General features: G+C 41.5%; 1 protein-coding gene across 1 annotated transcript in view; it reads right to left on the bottom strand.

Annotated features, from left to right (window-relative positions):
• Positions 1–4,994: 4,994 nt before the first annotated feature.
• The window catches only part of LOC309568668 (excitatory amino acid transporter 2-like), a 292,136-nt gene continuing 274,534 nt past the window's right edge, over positions 4,995–22,596 (bottom strand). Inside the window, exon 9 of the mRNA XM_082274406.1 lies at positions 4,995–5,362. Coding sequence (XP_082130532.1) covers positions 5,098–5,362 — 265 coding nt within the window. The 3' untranslated portion in view covers positions 4,995–5,097. The remainder of the gene's footprint in view (positions 5,363–22,596) is intronic.

The following is a 22,596-nucleotide window of genomic DNA, read 5'->3' as shown; positions in this document are numbered from 1 at the left end:
ATTTTTCAATAGCACATGTGAACACAGCAGTGTCTTATGTTTTATGTCACGGTCAGCAGCAGGCTATGAAGGGAAAAAAAAAAATTCCCCTTTAAATTTGTAATTTTTAAATAACAGATTAGAACAGCACTCTGCAGTAAAATATAGCTGAACGCTGCCCACAACAGACTGATAAAAATATTTTTTTTCTCCTTCCTCCTCCTCCTCCTCAGTGGGCTCAAGTGAGGGCAAAAAGATCGTTCACTGCACCACCCCCCACACAGCAAAATTGATGTAGATCGCTAAGGGATGATTGTTCTGTCCTGTGTCTCCTAATCTCTCCCTGCCTACTCTCTCCAGCCTGTCCCTAAAATGCTTTTCTATCTTTCCCTGCCTACACTCCGACCTGTACCTGCATTCTTTTCGGCACAATGTTTTTTTTCCCTGTCTATCCCTAATCAGCAGCAGCCAGCACCGTTGTGTGTGCTCTCTCCCTACACTAGAACAGACTGATGCACAGCGCGCTGTGTTTCTAGCTTATAAAGACCTGGGTCACATGCTTCAGCTGGCCAATCACAGCCATGCCATTAGTAGGCATGGCTGTGATGGCTTCTATGGCACACCAGTTAAACGCTTGTTGATTGGCTGTTGAAAGCCCGCCATTAAAACCGCGCCATTACATACAAAACAGGAAATAAAATTACCGAACACTGATTTTAAACCAGAACATACAGTAAAGTTTTCGGGTCCGTGTCCGGGTAACAAAAATCCAATTATCCGGTACGGACCCGAATAATACAGTCCGTGTTCGCTCAACACTACTCTTTATATAATAAACTTCTGAAGAAGCGGTTTCAAAGCCGCAAAACATGTAAAGTTTCTGGATGGACATGGACCTTTTCGTTACCTACTCACAGGATATCCTGGTTTCGGAACACCGCATACCTATCCATGATCCATCTTTATAACTGCAGTACGTATTTGTTGCTTAATGTATACACTATATGAGTTATTTGTATAACACTTGATACTCTTTTAGAGTTTTTAATGTTAGGATTGCTGAAATGGAATAAATACATTTATATTTTATCCTATGGCTTGTTTGTAATTTGGATGTTTATGGCACCATTAAAATCCCATGCGCCCCCCCCTCCTTTTATTTCCTGGAATTCGTGTGATGCACATGTGATACCCAGTGGCTGTGTGGTGATATTGCGTCTCTCACCCCCAACCTACAGGTATTTTCACTGTTCGCTCCACAGAACATCCGTGAAATCTCTATAATGTAGGTAAACATGTTTGGAGAGCAATTCAGTTACATACAGTACATTCTGTTGGCTTAATAAACATTGCTCTAACTTCCTAAGGACTTGTATTACAATGTATACATTCTGAAGAGGGTGGCACCTCTCTATCTAAAGTTTCTTTGAAGTCACATCTTGATTGAAATGCGGAATAGTTGTTCACAAAGGCTTGTTTACTTCCAGTAAACAACTGGACACGTCTTCAAAAGCCTAGATAGCAATCTAACAGCTGGAGTTGTAAATGGCTTTTGAATACAACAGCTGTTATACAATATGACTTCTCACAACATATACATCCAATATATCTCCTTAATCAAAAATACATGTTTGATAAATAAAATGGCTGTTCCCTTTTCCCCACCAATACTTACCTGGGACCCCCCATTCACTATGCCTCTGCCTCTCTGGAGATTCTGCAAGATGTCTATAGTGCAGTAGCACATTCTCTTGAGATCTTGTGAATCTCAGTGAATCTAAGGTAATCTTGTTATTTTTTTTTTCTTCTAATGTCCTTTTTGGCATACATTTTTTTTTTTTTTAATTTAGAGGGTTGCATTTTTTCATGCAATGACCACCGTAACTGAATTCTTTATTTATGTATACTATATTTATTTATACACGATTTATAAAATATAAGGTCATTTAGGTATTGTAGGAATTACTATAGGATAGCAAGGATGAATACTACAGAAGCAGCCTATGTGAGTTTATATCTTTTTTACTTACTCTTTTTTACATGCTATACATGTGGTATAACATGAGACTAATTTCATAGCAGAAAATACATTGAAAAAGAGAAGCTGAGGAAATTAACAAATATAACTAATTTGCAGTTTATTGTCTTTCCACAGAATGGAGGATTAGCAAATTTGGAACCCAATATCTAGCCCCTATGAAACTGTCTGAAATTCACCCACTCTGTGTATAACAAGAGCATATCTTTTAATCCACTTCAAATGTATCAGGGTGTAGCAGACAGAAGTCCTTCCTACAAAACAAGTCTATGAGTCTGCCCATGCAGGATATAATGTACAGTGGCTGACATTATATCTTTGCATTTGTTAACCACTTGCCGACTGCCGCACGACTATTTACGTTGGCAGTCAGCCCCTCACAGGCAGAGCGACGTAGGGCTACATCGCTAGCCTGTAAGGGTTTTGGGAGCGAGCACGCGCTGCCGGATGCGCACTCCCGCTCCCACTCGGTCACGGACCGCCCCGCGCTTGTGCCCGGCGGACCCGATGTCCGCCGGGCACTCGCGATCGTCCGTGACAGTGGGAGAAAGGCAGGCGGCTAGTGTAAACAAAGCCGCCTGTCAGTTCTCCCTGTGTAAGAATGGTGATCAAACGGTTCTACTATGTAGGACTGTTGATCATTGTTCTTACACATCAAGCCACAGCCAATCACAGTTAGAAACACGCCCCTAGGGCACACTTAACCCCTCCCTCTCCAATACAGTTAACTCCTTCAATGCCAGTGTCATTTTTACAGTCATAGTGCATATGTATAGCACTGATTACTGTAGTAATGTCACTGGTAACCCCAAAAGTGTCAAAAATGTCAGTCAAGGGTCCGATCTGTCTGCCCCAATGTCGCAGTCCCACAAAAAATATTGCAGATCGCCGCCATTACGCATTAAAAAAAAACAGCAAAAATGACAAAAATCTTTCCCTTTGTTAGTAAACGCAATAACTTTTGCGCAAACCAATCAAAATACGCTTTTTGCAATTTTTTTTTACCAAACATATGGTAAAAAAAATTGGCCTAAAATGTTAAAAAATTTTGATTTTTAAATTTTTTTGGGGGAATTTCATATAAAAAAATGTGAAAAATATTGTTATTTTTGCAAAATCAGCGCTCTTTTTTTGTTTATAGCGCATGATTAAAAAAACGCACAGGTGATCAATTACCACGAAAAGAAATCTCTGTTTGTGGGAAAAAAAGGACGCCAAATTCGTTTAGGTACAGCATCGCACGACCGCTCAATTGTCCATTAAAGTCACGCAGTGCCGAATCCCAAATTGGCCCTGGTCAGGAAGGGGGTAAAATTGCAAAATTGCAAATTCAGTCCACTGAGAGCTTTGTCTAATAGATCATTTATAAATATATTAATTTAATACATTTTTTTTTTAAAAGAAGAAGCCTCAAAAAATATAAAAACAAACAATTTTTTTTTTTTTAAGGTAAATAATAACTTAGAATATACACTGCATTTATATGCTGCCTTTTTTCCATATTAGAACTGCTTTAACTCTTTAGCATTTTTATGCAAAAAAGCATATTATGACACAGTATTTACTATATTTAAGTCAAATGTAAAAGAACAGCAGCTGCAATCTGAAACTCTTCCCACTGCAACAAACTTTATTTAGTCCCAATATCTTGTACAACCCCCCTAGGCTAGTTTTTTTACTACCGTATTTTCCGGTGTATAAGGCGACTGGGAGTATAAGACGACCCCCTAATTTTCCAGTTAAAACATAGGTTTTTGCCCTATACTCCCCATATAAGACTACCCCCTCTTCTGAGGCAACACCATTTCATAATATCAGTTTTGATTTACCGTAAATCATTTTTATTAAAATGGTTATGACTTACCGGTAATAATATTTAGCCCGCTGGATGTGTATACAGTAAGCTTCGGCTACTTACAGAACGTCCCTGTGCTGTAATACTCTATGTACCACACTGAGCCAATCACAGCAAGCAGTGTATTCTATTATTGCATACAAAGTCTGCTCGGATTGGCTGAGTCAGAGAGGCAGGCTTATACAACCTTTGCCAATCCGAGCAGGCTTTTGTGTGCATTAATAGAATACACCGCTTGCCGTGATTGGCTTAGCGCGGTACATTACAGCACAGGGACATGCTGTAAGTAGCTGAAGCTTACTGTATACACATCCAGAGGGCTAAAATATTAATAAAAGAGAAGTTTTGTATGTAGCAGAAGCTACAGTACATATTTGGGCACATCCAGCGTGCTAAAATATTTAGAAGGGATGTTCTGTAACTAGCTGAAGCTACAGTACCTGGCGTATAAGACGGCCCCCGATTTTTGGGGTATCTTTTTTATTATAAAAAGTAGTCTTATACGCTGGGAAATACGGTAATAAGTGCAAGTGAAATGCATCGGCAAAGGAGCAAAGGTGGGTTGTCCAGGATCTCAAGCCCTTATAATAAAGTTTATAGTGGGAGGAGTTTTGAACTCTGGCTGCCATGATTCATGTACAGTATATGCTGAATTATAGGTTAGGAAGAGCTGCAAAATATACTGCTACCCTATGCAGGGAATATGTAGGGCATCGACCGAGAGCAAAGCCCTAGGGTAAACTCTTTGTTTTTTTAAATTAAAGCTACTGCATAACGTAATACTTTGTTCATAAGGTAAAGATTCACCATCAAATTACTTGTCCCATTATTTTAAAGTGAATTTGACTGTGCCCACATTATTGATTATTAAAGACACATGTAAGGGTGTAGTCATACATTGGAGAAAAGCCCCTGTGTGGCTGAAATAGATGCAGGAATTCTGTTTCCATTTGAAATTGTGCATTGTTGGACCTCCCAATTTAAAATCTCACCTACTCAGATGTACCATGCTTTTTTTTACAATGTTTTTATTTATTTATTTATTTATTTATTTTTTACCTAGAAATACTTAATGAAATGTTTTTCATGAAAAGCCCCCATAGCATATTGACCTTCTAATGTCAGCAAGGAAAGCTGGGTAACCTGAGGCTGGCACTCAAAAATAAATTCACTGCTGAAATCACAATGCAGCTGAAATAACAGCATATGCATCAAAGGGTAAAAATTAAAGGTGCAGAGATGGCTCTACCTGAACTTCATACTCATCAGTAGGCAAGGAGGCATAGCCAGAGAATGGTGGGGTGCCAATGCCCTCTCTGATTGGTTTCTTTGCACCTTCATGATTTATTATGTGCAATTTCATCATATCTGTCCCGTCCTTCACATCATGTTTGGCATCAATAGCAGCTAACTCAGCTTTGGAAAGGTGATAGATGATGCCAGCTCCAAAAGAGTCCCCAACCACATTGATTGAAGTCCTCATTCGGTCTCTGTTGAAATAAAACATAGTTACATATAGTAACATAGTTAGTCTGGTTGAAAAAGGACACACGTCCATTCAGTTTATCCCACAGAGGAAAAAACAAACAAACAAACAAAAAAAAAAAACCCCCACACACACACATAGAAAACCTCCATATACACAATCCTAAGCACATAGAGTGGCACGCGGAGCATGGAGTCTCTTCTGTAAAACCTGCAGCTTTGTTGTCCACAAGTGGTGTCAAAAACTAATTGTGATGGAGGAAGCAGAAACCAAAAAAGATGTCTGACAAACTCGTTTGGGAAGCAGAGCAGCCTGGAAGTGACATCAGAAAGGTGGGGCTACATGTTTCTAGACTACCCAACCCTTTTCTCAAGCCAAACTGTTTTTGGTGTCTGCTTCCTCCATCCCAGTTGGTTTTTGGTCCTACTTGTAGACAACAGGCTGCATGTTTTACAGAAGAGACTCCATGCTCCACATGCCACAGCCAGCTACTGACCGCGTGGTGATAAAAGAAAAAGCACCATTTCCTATGTACCATGTGAGTTGCTAATTTACATGTACCTAAAACTGCCTGAAAATTTGTCTGGCTCCCCTGGTGTGTTTGCTTGTACCTAGGTGTCCTGATATGCAGAAGAATGCTACCAGAGGCCCTAACCTATTGGTGAGTGAATTATTTTACCGTTTGTGTTGCCATTTGTCTTTCACTCCAATAAATACATTTTATATTACACTTGGATCACTCCCCCTGCTCTCTCTATATCTCTTTTCCTCCAGACATAAAGAGTGCCCCTTTGTCCTCTTGCCTTACCTTTCCTTAACACGAATAACTTTACTCCAAGGTAATTAGAAGTATTTGGACCATTTACAGTGGGGATCGAAAGTTTGGGCACCCCAGGTAAAAATTTGTATTAATATGCATAAAGAAGGAAAGATGGAAAAATCTCCAAAAGGCATCAAATTACAGATTAGACATTCTTATAATATGTCAACAAAAGTTAGATTTTATTTCCATCATTGACACTTTCAAGGTTACAGAAAACAAAAAAATGGCGTCTGCAAAAGTTTGGGCAACCTGCAGTATTTATAGCATGCACTGCCCCCTTTGCAAGGCTGAGACCTGCCAGTGTCATGGATTGTTCTCAATCATCGTCTGGGAAGACCAGGTGATGTCAATCTCAAAGGTTTTAAATGCCCAGACTCATCTGACCCAACAATCAGCACCATGGGATCTTCTAAGCAGTTGTCTAGAAAACTGAAACTGAAAATAGGTGACGCTCACAAAGCTGGAGAAGGCTATGAGAAAATAGCAAAGTGTTTTAAGATGTCAATATCCTCTGTTTGGAATGTAATTAAGAAATGGCAGTCATCGGGAACAGTGGAAGTTAAAGCAAGATCTGGAAGACCAATAAAAATATCAGACAGAACAGCTTGCGGGAATTGTGAGAAAAACAATTCAAAACCCACGTTTGACTGCACGATCCCTCCAGAAAGATCTGGCAGACACTGGAGTTGTGGTACACTATTCCACTATAAAGAGATACTTGTACAAATATGGTCTTCATGAAAGAGTCATCAGAAGAAAACCTCTTCTATGTCCTCACCACGAAAATCAGTGTTTGAACTTTGCAAATGAACATATAGACAAGCCATTTGGCATTTTGGAATGAGCAAAGGTATGTTTAGAGGGGCACAGAATTTAATGAAAAGAACCTCTGTCCAACTGTTAAGCATGGGGGTGGATTAATCATGCTTCGGGGTTGTATTGCAGCCAGTGGCACAGGGAACATCTCACGAGTAGAAGGAAAAATGGATTCAATAAAGCCACACCTGTCCCAGTGAACATCTGCCGCATCTCAGTTCAACATCTGTCACACATCTGTCCCAGAAATCATCTGTGCACATCTGTCCACATGGCTAAAAAATTATATAGCTGCCAGGAGGCTCTCCATATTCTCCAGAGTATGTCGGATGAGAGTAGCGAGGAACTCTCTCCATCAGACTCGGATAGCGAGTATGAGCCAGTACAAAGCAGTGGCTCTGAAATGGAAAACGGAGGATGACAGAATCCTACCAAAGAGGCTCAGGGAATTTGAGCAGGTGCAGGCTTCCACCAACAGGGCAACACATACTGAGGCATCCACCAGCAGTGCAACGACTCCTGAGGCATCCACCAGCAGCGCAGCACTCCACGTCCACGATTATATGCAGGCATCCAACAGCAGTTCTGCAAGTCCTTGTGCAGTGGTATCATTCCTACATGACAAGCCAGCTGCTGGTAACGGGGCATCCCACCCACAACGAGGCAGGGCCCATACTAGCCTTCCGGATGTTCTATTATATCCTACATGGCTTCCCGATACTTCAGCAGAACTTGTAATTCCCCCTTTTACAGCACAGCCAGGCCCTCAAATACAATCAGATAATGTAACCCCGCTTTATTATTTTCATTTGTTTTTCACGGATGACCTGCTGAACTACATTGTGGAGCAGTGTAATCTGTACGCCAGCCAACATATTGCCAGCAATCCTGATTCATCTTATGCCCGCCCTTTTGTTTGGAAACCCCTCACCGTGGAAGAATTTAAAATTTTCCTTGGACTGACCCTCAACATGGGTCTGAGAAAAAAAATGAACTCCATTCCTACTGGTCTACCCAACCTTGCCATCATATGCAAGTCTACCCAGAACCCGTTACAAAATGATAATGCGATTTTTTACATTTCAACAACAATGCCCAGTGCCTCCCCCAAAATCATCCAAATTACGATAAATTTTTCAAAATTCGGCCCCTAATCAATTTTTTTTGCTCCAGCTTCAAGCAAATGTTTACCCCTGATAAAAATATTTGTGTGACTGAATCCCTAGTCCACTTCACCGAAAGGCTTGGAATAAAACACGTAAACGGGCCAAATATGGGGTAAAATTTTACAAGGTATGCGACAGGGCCACGGGCTACATCTATGATTTCCAAATTTATGAGGGAAAGGACAGTGAGCTAAACCCCCCTGGGTGCCCTACCTATATGGGGACAAGTGGCAAAGTCGTCTGGCAGCTGATAGAACCACTGTTTGGGAAGGGTTACCACCTATATGTAGACAATTTCTACACAAGTCTCCCACTTTTCCGCCATCTCTACCTGAAAAAGACTGTGGCCTGCAGGACAGCACAGTCCAACCACAAGGGCTTCCCAAAGAGATTAATCACCCAAAAATTAAATCAGGGTGAAAAAGCCAGTATGCGTAATGAAGAGGTACTAGCTCTGAAGTGGAGAGATAAAAGGGACGTCTACATCCTTTCCACAATACATGACAACACCCTGGTGGAACTTCAGACAAGATGAGGTCCCATCCAGAAGCCAAAAAGCATTCATGAATATAACCTAATCATGGGGGAGGTGGATATGAGCGACCAGCTGATGCAGCCCTACTTGGCCACCAGGAGATCACTGTTCTGGTATACAAAAAGTCGCCATTTATATAATTCAGCTAGCCCTGTTCAATTCTTATGTTATTTTTTCCAAATGTACCCAAGGATCCCTAGCCTATCTAAAATTTCAAGAGGACATTATCATGGCCCTTCTCTATCCCCATGGCCATCCCCCTGAACAAATTCGCTCTGATGCATTAGCCAGACTTCATGAAAGGCACTTCCCGGATATCCTCCCTCATATCTACACAGGCCTCAAAACCCCAAAAAACCGTTGTGTATGTTCAAGTAGAGGAATTTGCCGCGACACCCGATACTACTGTCCCCAATGTCCCTCCCAGCCAGGCCTCTGTATTGTAGGGTGCTATCATGTTTATCACACTTCAGTACACTATTAGTATAGTAAAGACATTTTCCACTATCTGCTATTTCTGTGTATGACCCAGACTGTTTGTCGACTACGATGTGAAGATATTTCTCCAGTTTCTGCTATTTCTGTGTATGACCCGGACTGTTTATCGACTATGTCTCTGCCAACCATGTTTCTGCCTAACACATGAATTGATCTCAGCCTGTTGAATGGCCATGCTTTTTGCCTGCCTCCTGGAACTGATTGTTTGCCCTGCCACTGTACTATTCAACACAGGGGTCTCACACAGGGGAGGGGCTCCAGAATAGAATTTCCTTGTGAAGAAAACTTTTTTTCTCCAGGTTTTTGTTTTCTCGGATTAGGGTCTGGAGACTCAGAGGCTTCAAAGAGATTTGGGTGGGAGAAGCCTCTACCCCTGTCCTCAGGTCTTACCTGACCAAGGCCCCCAAGCCTTATAGTGCTGCCTGCTGCCACCTGAACTGGCCATGACTCTGCCAGCCACCTAAACTAGCCATGCCTCTGCCTGCCACCTGAACTGACCATGCCTATGCCTGCCACCTGAACTGGCCATGCCTATGCCTGCTAACTGAACTACTGCCAGGACCAATGCTTTGGTATATCCCTGCCTGCTGCCTGGAAAATTCCTGAACATCTCCATTGGCTGTCTGGACCAATGCTTTTCCTGTGCTTGGACAGTATTCGCGCCTGCTAAAACCACAGGTAATCATTTTTTTACCCTTTGCTCAGCAGAATGTATTTTGGGGTGTAATTCTTGACATGCTGTGTTAGAAGCCTGTAGGTGCTACTTGGATGTTGGGCCTCTGTATGTGGCCAGACTGTGGAAAAGTCTCAAACATGTGGTATTGCCATACTCAGGAGTATCAGAATGTATTTAAGGGTGTCTTTCTTGGTATGTACATGCTATGTGTGAGAAATATTTTAGAAATTGACAACTTGTGTAAAAAAAGTAGGTTTTCATTTTCTTTCCACGTTTTCCAAAAACTTGTGGAAAAAAATGACATCTTCAAAAGACTCGTTATGCCTCGTAGAATATACATTGGGGTATTTTCTTTCCAAAATGGGGTCATTTTGTGGGTAATTCCATTGTCCTGATGCTCCAGGGCCTTCAAAAATGTGATAGGTACTCGGGAAATGAAATGTGTAATTTATGCCTTTAGAGCGCCTGACGGTGCTACTTGGATGTTGGGCCTCTGTATGTGGCCAGGCTGTGGAAAAGTCTCACACATGTGGTATCACCATACTCAGGACGAGCAGCAGAATGCATTTTGGGGTTTATTTTTGGTATGTACATGCTATGTATTAGAAATATCTTATAAAATGACAACTTTGTGTAAAAAAAAAGTTTTTATTTTTTTCCACATTTTCCAAAAACCTTTGGAAAAAAATGACATCTTCAAAATACTCATCATGCCTCATAGAATATACATTGGGGTGTTTTCTTTCCAAAATGGGGTAATTTTGTGGGTTATTCCATTGTCCTGATGCTCCAGGGCCTTCACAAATGTGATAGGTACTCAGGAAATGAAATATGTAATTTATGCCTTTAGAATGCCTGACCGTGCTAATTGGATGTTGGGCCTCTGTATGTGGCCAGGCTGTGGAAAAGTCTCACACATGTGGTATCGCCATACTCAGGAGGAGTAGCAGAATGCATTTTGGGGTGTAATTTTTGTTATGTACATGCTATGTATTAGAAATATCTTATAAATTGACAACTTTGTGTAAAAAAAAGTTTTTATTTTTTTTCCACATTTTCCAAAAACTTTTGGAAAAAAATGACATCTTCAAAATACTCATCATGTCTCGTAGAATATACATTGGGGTGTTTTCTTTCCAAAATGGGGTCATTTTGTGGGTTATTCCATTGTCCTGATGCTCCAGGGCCTTCACAAATGTGATAGGTACTCAGGAAATTAAATGTGTAATTTATCCCTTTAGAACGCCTGACGGTGCTACTTGGATGTTGGGCCTCTGTATGTGGCCAGGCTGTGGAAAAGTCTCACACATGTGGTATCACCATACTCAGGAGGACTAGCAAAATGCATTTTGGGGTGTCATTTTTGCTATGTACATGCTATGTTTTAGAAATATCTTATAAATTGACAACTTTGTGGGGGAAAAAAAATACGTTTTTATTTTTTTCCACATTTCCCAAAAACTTATGGAAAAAATGACATCTTCAAAAGACTTATTATGCCTCATAGAATATATATTGGGGTGTTTTCTTTCCAAAATGGGGTCATTTTGTGGGTAATTCCATTGTCCTGGTGCTCCAGGGCCTTCAAAAATGGGATAGGAAATGAAATGTGTAACTTATGGCTTTCGAACGCCTGACATTGCTACTTGGATGTTGGGCCTCTGTATGTGGCCAGGCTGTGGAAAATTCTGACACATGTGGTATCGCCATACTCAGGAGGAGTAGAAAAATGTATTTTGGGGTGTATTTGTAAGTTTATGTATGCCATGTGTGAGAAATACCTTGTTAATATAACAATTTTGTGAAAAAAAAAACATAAATAAAAAAATCTTCATTACCAAAACTATTGTGGCCAAAAAAATGCAACTTCAAAAAACTCACTATTTCAGTACTCACTTACTAAATACCTTGGACTGTCCTCTTTACAAAAAGGGGTAATTTGGGGGGTATTTGTACTCTCCTGACATTTTAGGGCCTGAAGAAATGAGGTAGGTAGTCAGTACATCAAGACTGATCAACTTGTGGGCTCTATAACTTTCACGCAAACCTATTTTCATACACTTATCAGGATTTTTTTTTACCAAAGACATGTAGCAGAATACATTCTGGCCTAAATTTATGACAACATTTGATTTTATTGGATTTCTTTTAAAACAGACAATAGAAAATATATATATTTTTTTCACAATTTTTTCGCTTATATTACAAAAAATAAAAAATCCAGCGGTGAATAAATACCACCAAAAGAAAGCTCTATTTGTGTGAACAAAATGATAAAAATGTAATTTGGGTACAGTGTAGCATGACTGAGTAATTGTGATTCAAAGTGCAAGGGAACCGAAAGCTGAAAATTGGTCTGGGAAGGAAGGGGGTTCAAGTGCCCAGTACTGAGGTGGTTAAAAGAGCAGTGCGTGACACAGCCTAGAAATCGCAAAGAACTCGAAGACTTTTGTAAGGAAAAATTTGCAAAGATACCTCAAACAAGAATTGAAAGACTCTTGGCTGGCTACAAAAAGCGTTTACAAGCTGTGATACTTGCCAAAGGGGGCAGTACAAGATACTTAACTCTGCAGGGTGCCCAAACTTTTGCAGACGCCATTTTTTAGTTTTCTGTTATTTTGAAAGTGTAAATGATGGAAATAAAATCTAACTTTTGTGACATATTATAAGAATGTCTAATCTGTAATTTGATGCCTTTTGGAGATTTTTCCATCTTTCCTTGGCTTCTTTATGCACATTAATACAAATTTTTACCTGGGGTGGCCAAACTTTTTATCCCCACTGTATATACTTATACATGTTGATAATATCCCTTCTTAATCTCCACCTCTCAAGAGAAAATTAATTTAGTTCAGCTAATCTTTCTCCTCAGCTGAGCTCCTCCATGCCTCTTATCAGTTTGATTGCCCTTCTCTGCAATTGCTTCAGTTCCCCAATATCCTTTATGTGAACTAGTGCCCAAAAATGAAATGAATATTCTAGATGAGGTCTTGCATGTACAGGCAGAAGATTATATCTCTCTGCAGTCCATACCTTTTTTACAAGAAAGGATTTTGCTCACTTTGGAAACTGCAGCTTGGCATTACATGCCATTATTAAGCCCATGATCTACCAGAACACCCAGATGCTTCACCATTGATTTCTCCAGATGTTCTCCTTCTAGTATGTAAGATGCATGCATGTTTTTAGCACCCAAATGCATAACTTTACATTTATCAACATTAAACCTAATTTTCCAAATAGTTGCCCAATTAAACAGTGCATTGAGGTTGGCTTGTGTGTTGGAGACATCCTGCATGCATGGTAATCCAGTGCATTGCATGGTGTCATCTGCAAACACTGAAATTGTACTTTTAAATAGGGATGGCCTTGTGGTTTGTGGCAAATTTTGCTTGTTCGCAGCCCGCCGATTTTGCAAACATATGGCGTTGTTTGCGGCGGCCATATTAGTTTACATTGGGGAGAACTTTGACCCATGACACAGCCATCAGGTGGAACGGGACAGCCAATTGAAACATTTCAGCACATGGACATGCCCCCTACCCTATAAATAGACCTGAGCTGGCGGCCATTTTACATTCTGCTTTTTGTCAGTATAGGGAGAGGTTGGCTGTGTGCAGCAGGGACAGACTGTCAGTGACACAAATTGCTCTGTTAAGGTCCACAAAAGTCCTTTTAAGGGCTGGTATTTGGTATAGGTGTTCTCTCTCTTTTTTTTTTTTTTAGTGTTGCGTATTTCTTTTTTTTTTTTTTTTAATTTTATTTATTTATTATAACAAGTGAAACAAAGGAGAAACCTCATAACATTATCCATATTTCCCAGTTATACAATACCAACATATACTTTCGTTTTTTTTTCACATATACATAGGTAAAACCGAGAAAAAACATTTTACATGTTTGACCTCATCCTGTTTATACTCTCCGTCGGGAGCCTCCAATGTTTCAATATACATTTTTTCTCTTTTTTTTTTACAAAAAAAAGTCCTCAAATAAAGAGGAGGGGAAAAAAAAAAAAAAGAAGAAAGGGGAAATCCTTTTTCTTTCTTTTCCCCCCTCTTCATATCAAACCCCCAAGAGGGTACCAAAGAGTATTCCACACCTGTTCACACGTTTATATTTTAATTCCTTATCCATTTATCCTTCCGGGATGAAACACCACCACCCAGGAAATCTAATACTCCACCTGTCCTCCCACCGCACAAGCCTCATTCTTTAAATCCTGTCTCTCCCTCCCCGCCAATGGTCAACTGAACCATTCCATCCGTGTTGATCCCTTCTTCCCCCTCCCCTCCCCCCCCCCAAAGGGAGAAAAAAAAAGGGGGGGATTCCCCCTCCGTGTATGTGTCCTAGTATTCTTATACCCATACCTTGCCTATTTAATATATGTTCTGTGTCTTTTTATGTGTTCCTGTTTCCTTACTAGCTACTTTACCCTGTGGTCTCCGTGCCCTTTTTTGGGTGTCAACCTGATCCCTTCTGGTGTATTACTTAAGTGTACTTTATAGTATAATCCCTTCCAGTGATACGGTCAATCCTTCAAATTCTTGTTTGTAAATGAGTGCATCTAACCCTATCGCAAAAAAAAAAAAGGGGGGGGGGGCCCGTGTCTATTTGTGTTCCCTCTTACTTTACTAACGTCTCCACCCTAATGTCTCAGTGCCCTTAAGTGTTTGCCAGGTCCCTTCTAACGGGACACTCGGCTTATTTTATGAATCCTTCTCTTTTAGTGTCATAGTCGTGCAAACACTATCCGTGCTCCTAAAAAAAAAAAAAAAGGGGGGGGGGGAAGAGCATGAGCCACCAGCCTTACTCTCCCCCATGGTCCCTTTTAAGAGTCCCCAAACATTACTCTCCCTTCATCTGATGCCATGAACTGGTTCCATAATGCCCATTTTTTAATATATTGCTCGTGACCGTCTTGTGTTGAAAAGATCAAATCTTCAAATCTATTTATTTCCTCTACTTTATCCCCCCACATCTTAATGGTCGGAGGGTTAGAGTCCCGCCATCGCAATGGGATACATGCTTTAGCAGAATCCAAAAAGTGACGTAAAATTGATCTTTTATATTGTCTACCCGAGATATCAGGCGCATGGAAAAGTAGGAATATTGGATCGTCTGGTATTATTTGTTCAACAAATTTCTGTGCTACCTCTCTTATTTGTCTCCAGAACCCCTCCAACCTAGGACATTTCCAAAAGATGTGTAGTAGGGTCCCTTTTTCTTCCTCACATCTCCAACATTTTTCCGACATTTGTGGCGAGATTTCATGGAGACGTGTCGGCGTGTAATACCATCTGGACAATAGTTTATAATTTGTCTCCTGGATTCGTGTACAAATGGAGGATTTAAACGTGAATTTTATTATATGTTGTAATTGTTTATTTGTAAATTTATAATTCAATTCTTTCTCCCATTTGTTAATATATTGGGGTCTGAAATCTGAATTTGGTGTTACTATCAGGGAATAGGTTTTTGAGAGCACATGTGATACCGGGCCCGTTTGTACACACATATTGTCAAAGATGGTATTTATTTTATCAAACTTCTCCTGGGAGGGGTAATGATTGTAAAAAATGTTTTAGTTGGAGTGCCCTCCACTGATCTAATCCATATTTCCCTCCCTGGGTAGTCAGAGTATTTACTGATACCCAGGTTCCCAACTCTATAAAATGAGAAGCCTGAAATATCCCTGCTTTCCTCAAATCACAAAAACGCCTATCTTGGTTTCCTGGGGTGAACCTTGGATTCCCCAGTATAGGCGTTAATGGAGAATATTTTGAAGAAAGAGCTAGTTTAGAAAAAAGTTTAGCACATATCTGAATTGTTGTCCCCACTGTTGGATGTCGCATCATATCCCTTGGCAATGTTCCTATGCACCATGGTGATCTATTAAGTGGTATTTCACATTGCGCTTGTTCAATGTTAGTCCATATTTTTGTCTCTGTGTGGCGGCACCAATCTATAAGTCTGCTCAAATGTACCGCCCGGTAATATTTTGACAGATCTGGTACAGCTAATCCTCCTCTCTCCTTGGGCCAAGACAGGAGGTATTTCTGTATTCTTGGTCTCCGTTTGGCCCAGATAAATCTTGAAAATGCCAACTGTATCTGTCTAAAATACCCAGGCGGAATTGAAATGGGCAGAGCCTGAAGCAAATACAGGAATTTGGGGAGAACTGTCATTTTTAGTATATTGCATCTGCCAAACCAGGAACTCAGTCCCGTTTGCCATTTTTGCAGTTGCTCACAGATCCTATTCAAGAGAGGTGGGAAATTCAATGTATATACCTGGGAAGGTTCCGGGGGCAGCCAGGTCCCCAGGTATTTTATAGCTGTTTTTGTCCATTTTAAATTAAAGTTGGTATGTAGTAATGTTGTAAGGGATGAGGTTGTCCCTATTCCCATAGCCTCAGATTTACCTAAGTTAATCTTTAGATTTGACATTGCTCCATAATAGCGAAATTCCTGTAATAGGTTCGGGAGAGATATTAAAGGATTTGTGATGGTAAATAACATATCATCTGCGTATGCTGAAAGCTTTTGTTGGGTACCTGCCGTTTTTATGCCACTAATATCTGAGTTGTTCCGGATGGTACAGAGGAAGGGCTCTAGCGTAAGTGTGAATAGCAGAGGGGATAATGGACAGCCCTGTCTTGTACCATTTAAAATCCCAAACTCCTCAGACAATACCCCATTCGCCTTAACCCGGGCTGTGGGGGCAGAGTACAGTTGTGCTATCCAATCTCTCATCCTATGACCAACCCCAATATATTGTAACACAGAAAACATGAACTTCCAACTCACACGGTCGAAAGCCTTTTCTGCATCCGTTCCCACGAAGGCACATGCCTGTTTAGATTCGTGGGCCAGATTCAGAAGATTTAAGGCCTTCACCGTGTTGTCCCGTTCTTCTCGGGTGGGTACAAAGCCCACCTGATCAAGATGTATCAAAGAAGGTAGATAATTTTGTAATCTAGTGGCAATGATTTTTGAGAGAAGTTTCAGATCCACATTAAGTAGCGATATGGGTCTGTAACTGGGGCATGCTGTTGGATCTTTTCCTTCCTTTGGGAGTACTGATATATGTGCCCGTAACATGTCTCTATGTAACGGTGATTTTGAACTTGATTCATTAAACAGGTCTATCATTCGTTGGCCTAAGACAGAGAAGAAGGTCTTATAATATAATATAGGGAATCCGTCTGGCCCCGGTGCCTTCCCTACTTTGGTGTTTTTAATTGCTATCTGTAGTTCCCCCAGAGTTATTTTGGCTGATAAATCTTCCCTCTCCTCCTCCGGTAGGCAAGGCATACCGGATTTGGCAAGGTAATTAGCCATTTCCTCTGGTCTCACAGGCTGTTCCTTCAGGTTATAAAGTGCCTGATAGTAATTCCGAAATTCTTTAACTATGTCCTCAGGTCTATCAACTTTTTGGCCTGTTGGGGTTATAAGTTTGGGGATATAAGCCCTCCTTCTTGTATCATCAATAGTACGTGCCAGCATCTTCCCGCATTTATCTCCCGATTCGTACACTGCCTTATGGCCTCTCTGAAGTGCCACTTTTGCTTTATGTTGCATAAGATCAACTATCTGTTTACGTATGGTGGTTAGTTCTTTTAACCGTTCGTCATTAGGTGCATGTTTATGTCTAGATTCCAACTTATGTAATGTCTGAAGAAGTTGTGTCATCTGCTGTGTCCGGAGTTTCTTAATTCGAGCTCCATGTTTAATAAGAATTCCCCTGATCACAGCCTTATGAGCCTCCCATACCGTTCCCATGCCTATCTCTCCATCTACATTAATTTGAAAGTAGGATTTAAGTTCTCTTTCTATTTCTGTAACCACATTCACATCTTGTAAAAGACTCTTATTCATAGTCCATGTTTGTGATCTAGTAAGTGGGGTCTCTTGTAATTTATATATGAGTGTCACTGGCGCGTGGTCTGACCATGTTATGGACCCTATTTTCACTGACTGTACTGAATGCAATTGTGCGTGTGGGATGAGAAAGTAGTCTAATCGGGAATATATGGCGTGTGGGGGCGAAAAATATGTGAAATCCTTTTCCCCCGCATGTAGTAACCTCCATATATCGATCAATTGTGCCCTGGGTAGTTGTGTCGCGATCTTTTTCCTGATTCTCTGTGGTACCGAGGAGAAACCTGATGATGTGTCCTCTGATGGAATCAGAGGCAAATTTAAATCCCCTCCCAGAATCAGTTGACCTTCTTTAAACTCTTGGAGTTGTTCTAAACAACTAGTCAGAAAAATTTCTTGTTGACTATTTGGAGCATATATTGATGCCATGGTTACTTTAATATTTCCTATATTTCCTTTTAGAAAAAGAAATCTACCTTCTGAATCTGCCTTAATCTGCGAACATATCCACGGTACCTGTCCCGATATCATTATGGACACTCCTTTGGTTCTAATATTCGAGCTTGTAGAGTGGTAAATCCATGGGTAAAACCTATTTCTGAGCAGTGGTGTTTTCACTTCCCTGAAGTGGGTCTCTTGTATATAGGCTATGTCAGTGTGTGAACTTTTTAAATCCGAGAGCAACATCCTACGCTTCTCAGGGATATTTAACCCCTTAGCATTTAGTGAACAAACCCTTATGGTATCCATTTTGTGGGCTTAAGAAATCAAAAAAAAAAAAAAATTGAAGGCAATGAAAAAAAAAAAAAAAAGGGGGGGGGAGCTAGAAAAGAGCAGAGGAAAAAGAAATAATTCCCTCTCCTTCTCTTTCTCCCGTAAAATGAGGCGTTTTAGGCGTCCGTTGGTCAAAGACCTTTAATCCGGTCGCGTGCCTCAAGGGAGCGAAGGTTGGAGACAGCCAAAGAGGTGTCTCCGGTCTCTCCTCTCCCGACCCGACTTTCCTTTATCAGGATTTTAATCAAATCATGCAATTCATTTTCCTCGTTACAGATACCTTCTTATTTATTAGCCATATTTCACCCTATACTACTACCTCCCCTAACCTCGTAAAAAACCCAAGGTGTAGGACTCCATGGGGAGAACTAGGGAGGGACTATGGACCGGAAGACACACAGAATAATAAGGAGGAGGGCAGTGGGGGAAAGAAATGGAGGAAAAAAAAAAAAAGGGGGGAACAGAAAAAAGGAGGTAAAGAAACGGGGGGGAGGATATGATGAGGTAGTGCCCATGTGAGGGGCTAAAGTGGGGCCATATTTATTCCCATATGCTGTCTAAGGGAGGCAGGCCAACAGAGGCGGTATCCCCCCTTCTCCCGCCCCCCCCTCCCTGCTCCCCCACTCTACTCCCCGTTCCCCCCTACCATCGCCAATATCCCCCCATCCCATTAATTCACTCCCCGTCCTTCTCATATGTTATCCCTTGCTCTTTTAAACTCTCCACATGTGCCTGCAGGCTCATTAATTGTAAGGGTACACGTCAGGGGCCCCCATTTACCTCCCCTTCTCCTCCTAGGGTGTCCCCAACTTCTAAAAAAAAAAAAGGAAGCCTTTCCGCAGGAACACTGCCAAAGGGTATCCCCATCGGTACGTGCACCCTTCCCGGCGAGCAACATCTAATGCTGGCCGAAGGATAGCTCTGCGTTGTAGCGTTGCTCTTGATAGGTCTGGTATTATTTTAATATCCACACCATCCAGGTTAATTGTCTTCAGATCCCATGCTTTCCGCAATATTCTTTCTTTTTGGGTGAAATGATGCACTCTGCATATCACGTCTCTTGGTCTGTCTGGGTTGGTGGATCTTGGTCCCAGGGCTCTATGAGCCCTATCCAGCTCTACCGTCTCTGGAATATCCGAGCCCAAAACTTTTTGGAAGATGGCCGCAACTGTCTTCCGTATACCTTCTCTTCCTATGGTCTCAGGTATGCCTCTTATCCTAAGATTGCCTCGTCTGCTCCTGTCCTCTATTTCCTCTAAGTGGAGCTGAGTGGAGACAGCCATACTTGCTGATTCCCTCTGTGCTTTCTCCAGTGCTGTTACTCTTGCTTCCACTACAGAGGCCGATAGCTCTCCTGCCTGTATCCTCTCTGAGGCTGCTTGCACTTCCGCCTTCACCGCCTGCAGATCCCGCCGATGGGTTTCCTCAATGCGGAGCACCATTGACTCTATCTCCGAGCGGGTCGGGAGAGCTCTTAACAGGGCCCGTATCTCTGGATCTGTCTGCGGTTGCGGCATCTGCCATTGCAGATCTGATCCTCCTGAGCCAGGTGAGGTAGCCATCATGGATAGGGGTGCTATGTTTAGCGTATTCGCCTCAGTGTGGCTTGTCTCTCTCTCTCCGCCTTCCTCTTGTCCGTTGTCTCTCTCTGGAGCAGCACCCGTATCCACCTTGTTTGTTTGCCGTGGGGATCGAAAGAAATGGGGTATCGCCTCCCCCTACCTCTTTTTACTTGTTGTTCGGGCCGTGGAGCGTGTCCCCCGCTTTCCTCCTCTCTCTTTACCGGGGGTCATGCCGAAGTTAGCACGCTGTAAATGTCGGGTCCGGGGGGAGAGATCCGGAGCTCGTTGTTTAAGAGCGTCCTCACGTGGCCATGTCCAGACCCCGCCCCTCAGCCTGTTCTTTTTTTTTTTTTTCTTTTTAACAATGATTTTTATTATTGTTTTTTCATGCAAAGGGGTTAACAACATGGAAAGTAAGGAAACAATTGCCAAAGAGATAACAGTAACAGCTTACAGGTGTAGTCTATTAACAATTGAGATAACAGTATGGCAGGTAAAGGTGAATTGAATCACGATACAACCCCGTAGCACCGATACCCGAAGGATCAATGACCTTGGTGCCACAGGGCGATACCAGAACAATAACAACAATAATTCAGCTAATATAACTTATCAACTCTTAAAATGTTGAGCATGCGGCCAAATAGACCATGAATTTGCTATACGATAATGTATTAATAGCTAAGGATTTTTCCGACTGTAAGTTGCTATTCACCAAGGAGATTACTTCTGAAAAATTTGGGGTAAGTGTAGATCTCCATTTCCTTAGTATTAGTGTCCTTGATGCTAGGAGTATATGTGTTACTACTTCTCTGTAGGAGGGAGGGTAATTGCCAATACCTATGTTACGTAAAGCTAGTTCTATCTGGGGAGGAGTTAGGATACCTGTGTAGGTAGCTATATTTTGGAAGACCGTTTTCCAAAAGCTGGTTAAGGATGGGCATTCCCAAAGAATGTGGTGTAACGAACCCACTAGTACAAATTCTCTCCAGCACAGGGGTGAGATATTAGCTGACATTTTCGAAAGTACCATCTTTTAGTCATTTTTATGGTAATTTCCCACTGGTTTGTGCAATGAGAATATATGTAGATGGAACTGAGACCGTATTGCCATTGTTGTGTAGTAAAAGTGTTTTTTAGATGTCCTTCCCACTTGGACATATGTATGGTTTTAAATGTGGGTAAATCGCTATTCAGGGTGTCATAGAAGAAAGATATGCCTTTCCTTTGTGGGGGGTCAAACATATATAGTTGCCAAGATTTTGCGTTTATGGGAAGTTCAACAAGGCGGTGTTTGGCTAGTAATATCAAAATTTTTGATAGGGTGGGATTAAGGTCTGTTGAAGTATTAAATTCTCGAGATAGATCCTCTATGCTTTTGAGCTTACCTTTATTATAAAACTGAGATAAATTCGTAAGTTTGAATTTTAGAAGGGGGCATGTGTTGAGTCTATACATTTTCAATTCTAGGAGGGATACTGGTATAGAGCAATCTGGAAGTATATTGGTCAGAGGGAGTTTATTGGAAAGTAGTCTCCAAGCAGTTAACAACGCTTTAATAGTCGGTGGAAGCTTTGACAGGTTCCAGGGGAGCCATCTATCACATATAAGTAGTAGTTGCAGATTTTTTGTAGGGACCAAGTTGGATTCCAATAGGGACCACATGGTAGTTTCATTTTTGGGAAACCAATTCTTGATCTGACCGAGATGTGTGGCCCAGAGGTAGGAGGATAGGTCTGGGAGACCAGCTCCTCCTAGATATTTGTGTTTAGTTAATACATCGTATGTTATACGTGCTTTTTCGGTTGTCCAGAGCATTTTTAGATGGGATTTGTTAAAGGGTATTGGTAGCGCGCGGAAGAGGTAAAGAATCTGTGGAAGTACGGTCATTTTTATGGTTGCTATTCTTGCACCCCATGAGATTTCCAATTTGGCTATACGGGACAAATCTGAGTTTATTTTTTGTTTTAGAGGGGAAAGGTTCATGGGGAGTAATGTAGATACAGTAGGTGTAAGAAATATTCCTAGATAGGGAACTTTGTCTTTTGTCCATGGGAAGGGGCACAAATTTTGTAGGGTGTGGCTGATATCTGGAGGTACACCTAGGTCTAGGATCATTGATTTCGAGTTATTTATCTTGTAGTATGACAGTCTGCTAAAATCTTGCAGGATGTTGTACGCGACAGGTAAGGATGACAGGGGATTGGTGAGCATCAATATGATGTCATCTGCAAATTTTACCTTCTGTGTCTAGCAGCAGCCCCGGCAACCCCTAATACTTACCTGAGCCCTATCCCTATCCAGCGATGTCCATGATTCCCTTGGTTGTCCAGGACTGTCCTTCCTGATTGGCTGAGACACAGCAGCGGTGCCATTTGCTCCCTCTAATTTCAATCAAAATCCATTAGCCAGTCGCGAGAGGGGGTGGGGCCAAACCACAGCTCAATGTCTGAATGGACACACAGAGCTGCTGCTCGGCTCGGGTGCCCCCATAGCAAGCTGCTT

This window comes from Pelophylax lessonae (assembly GCF_965119305.1).
Source record: "Pelophylax lessonae genome assembly, chromosome: 12".
Lineage (NCBI taxonomy): Eukaryota > Metazoa > Chordata > Amphibia > Anura > Ranidae > Pelophylax > Pelophylax lessonae.
The sequence above is the reverse complement of the archived record's forward strand: the minus strand, read 5'-3'. Positions and strand labels throughout refer to the sequence as shown.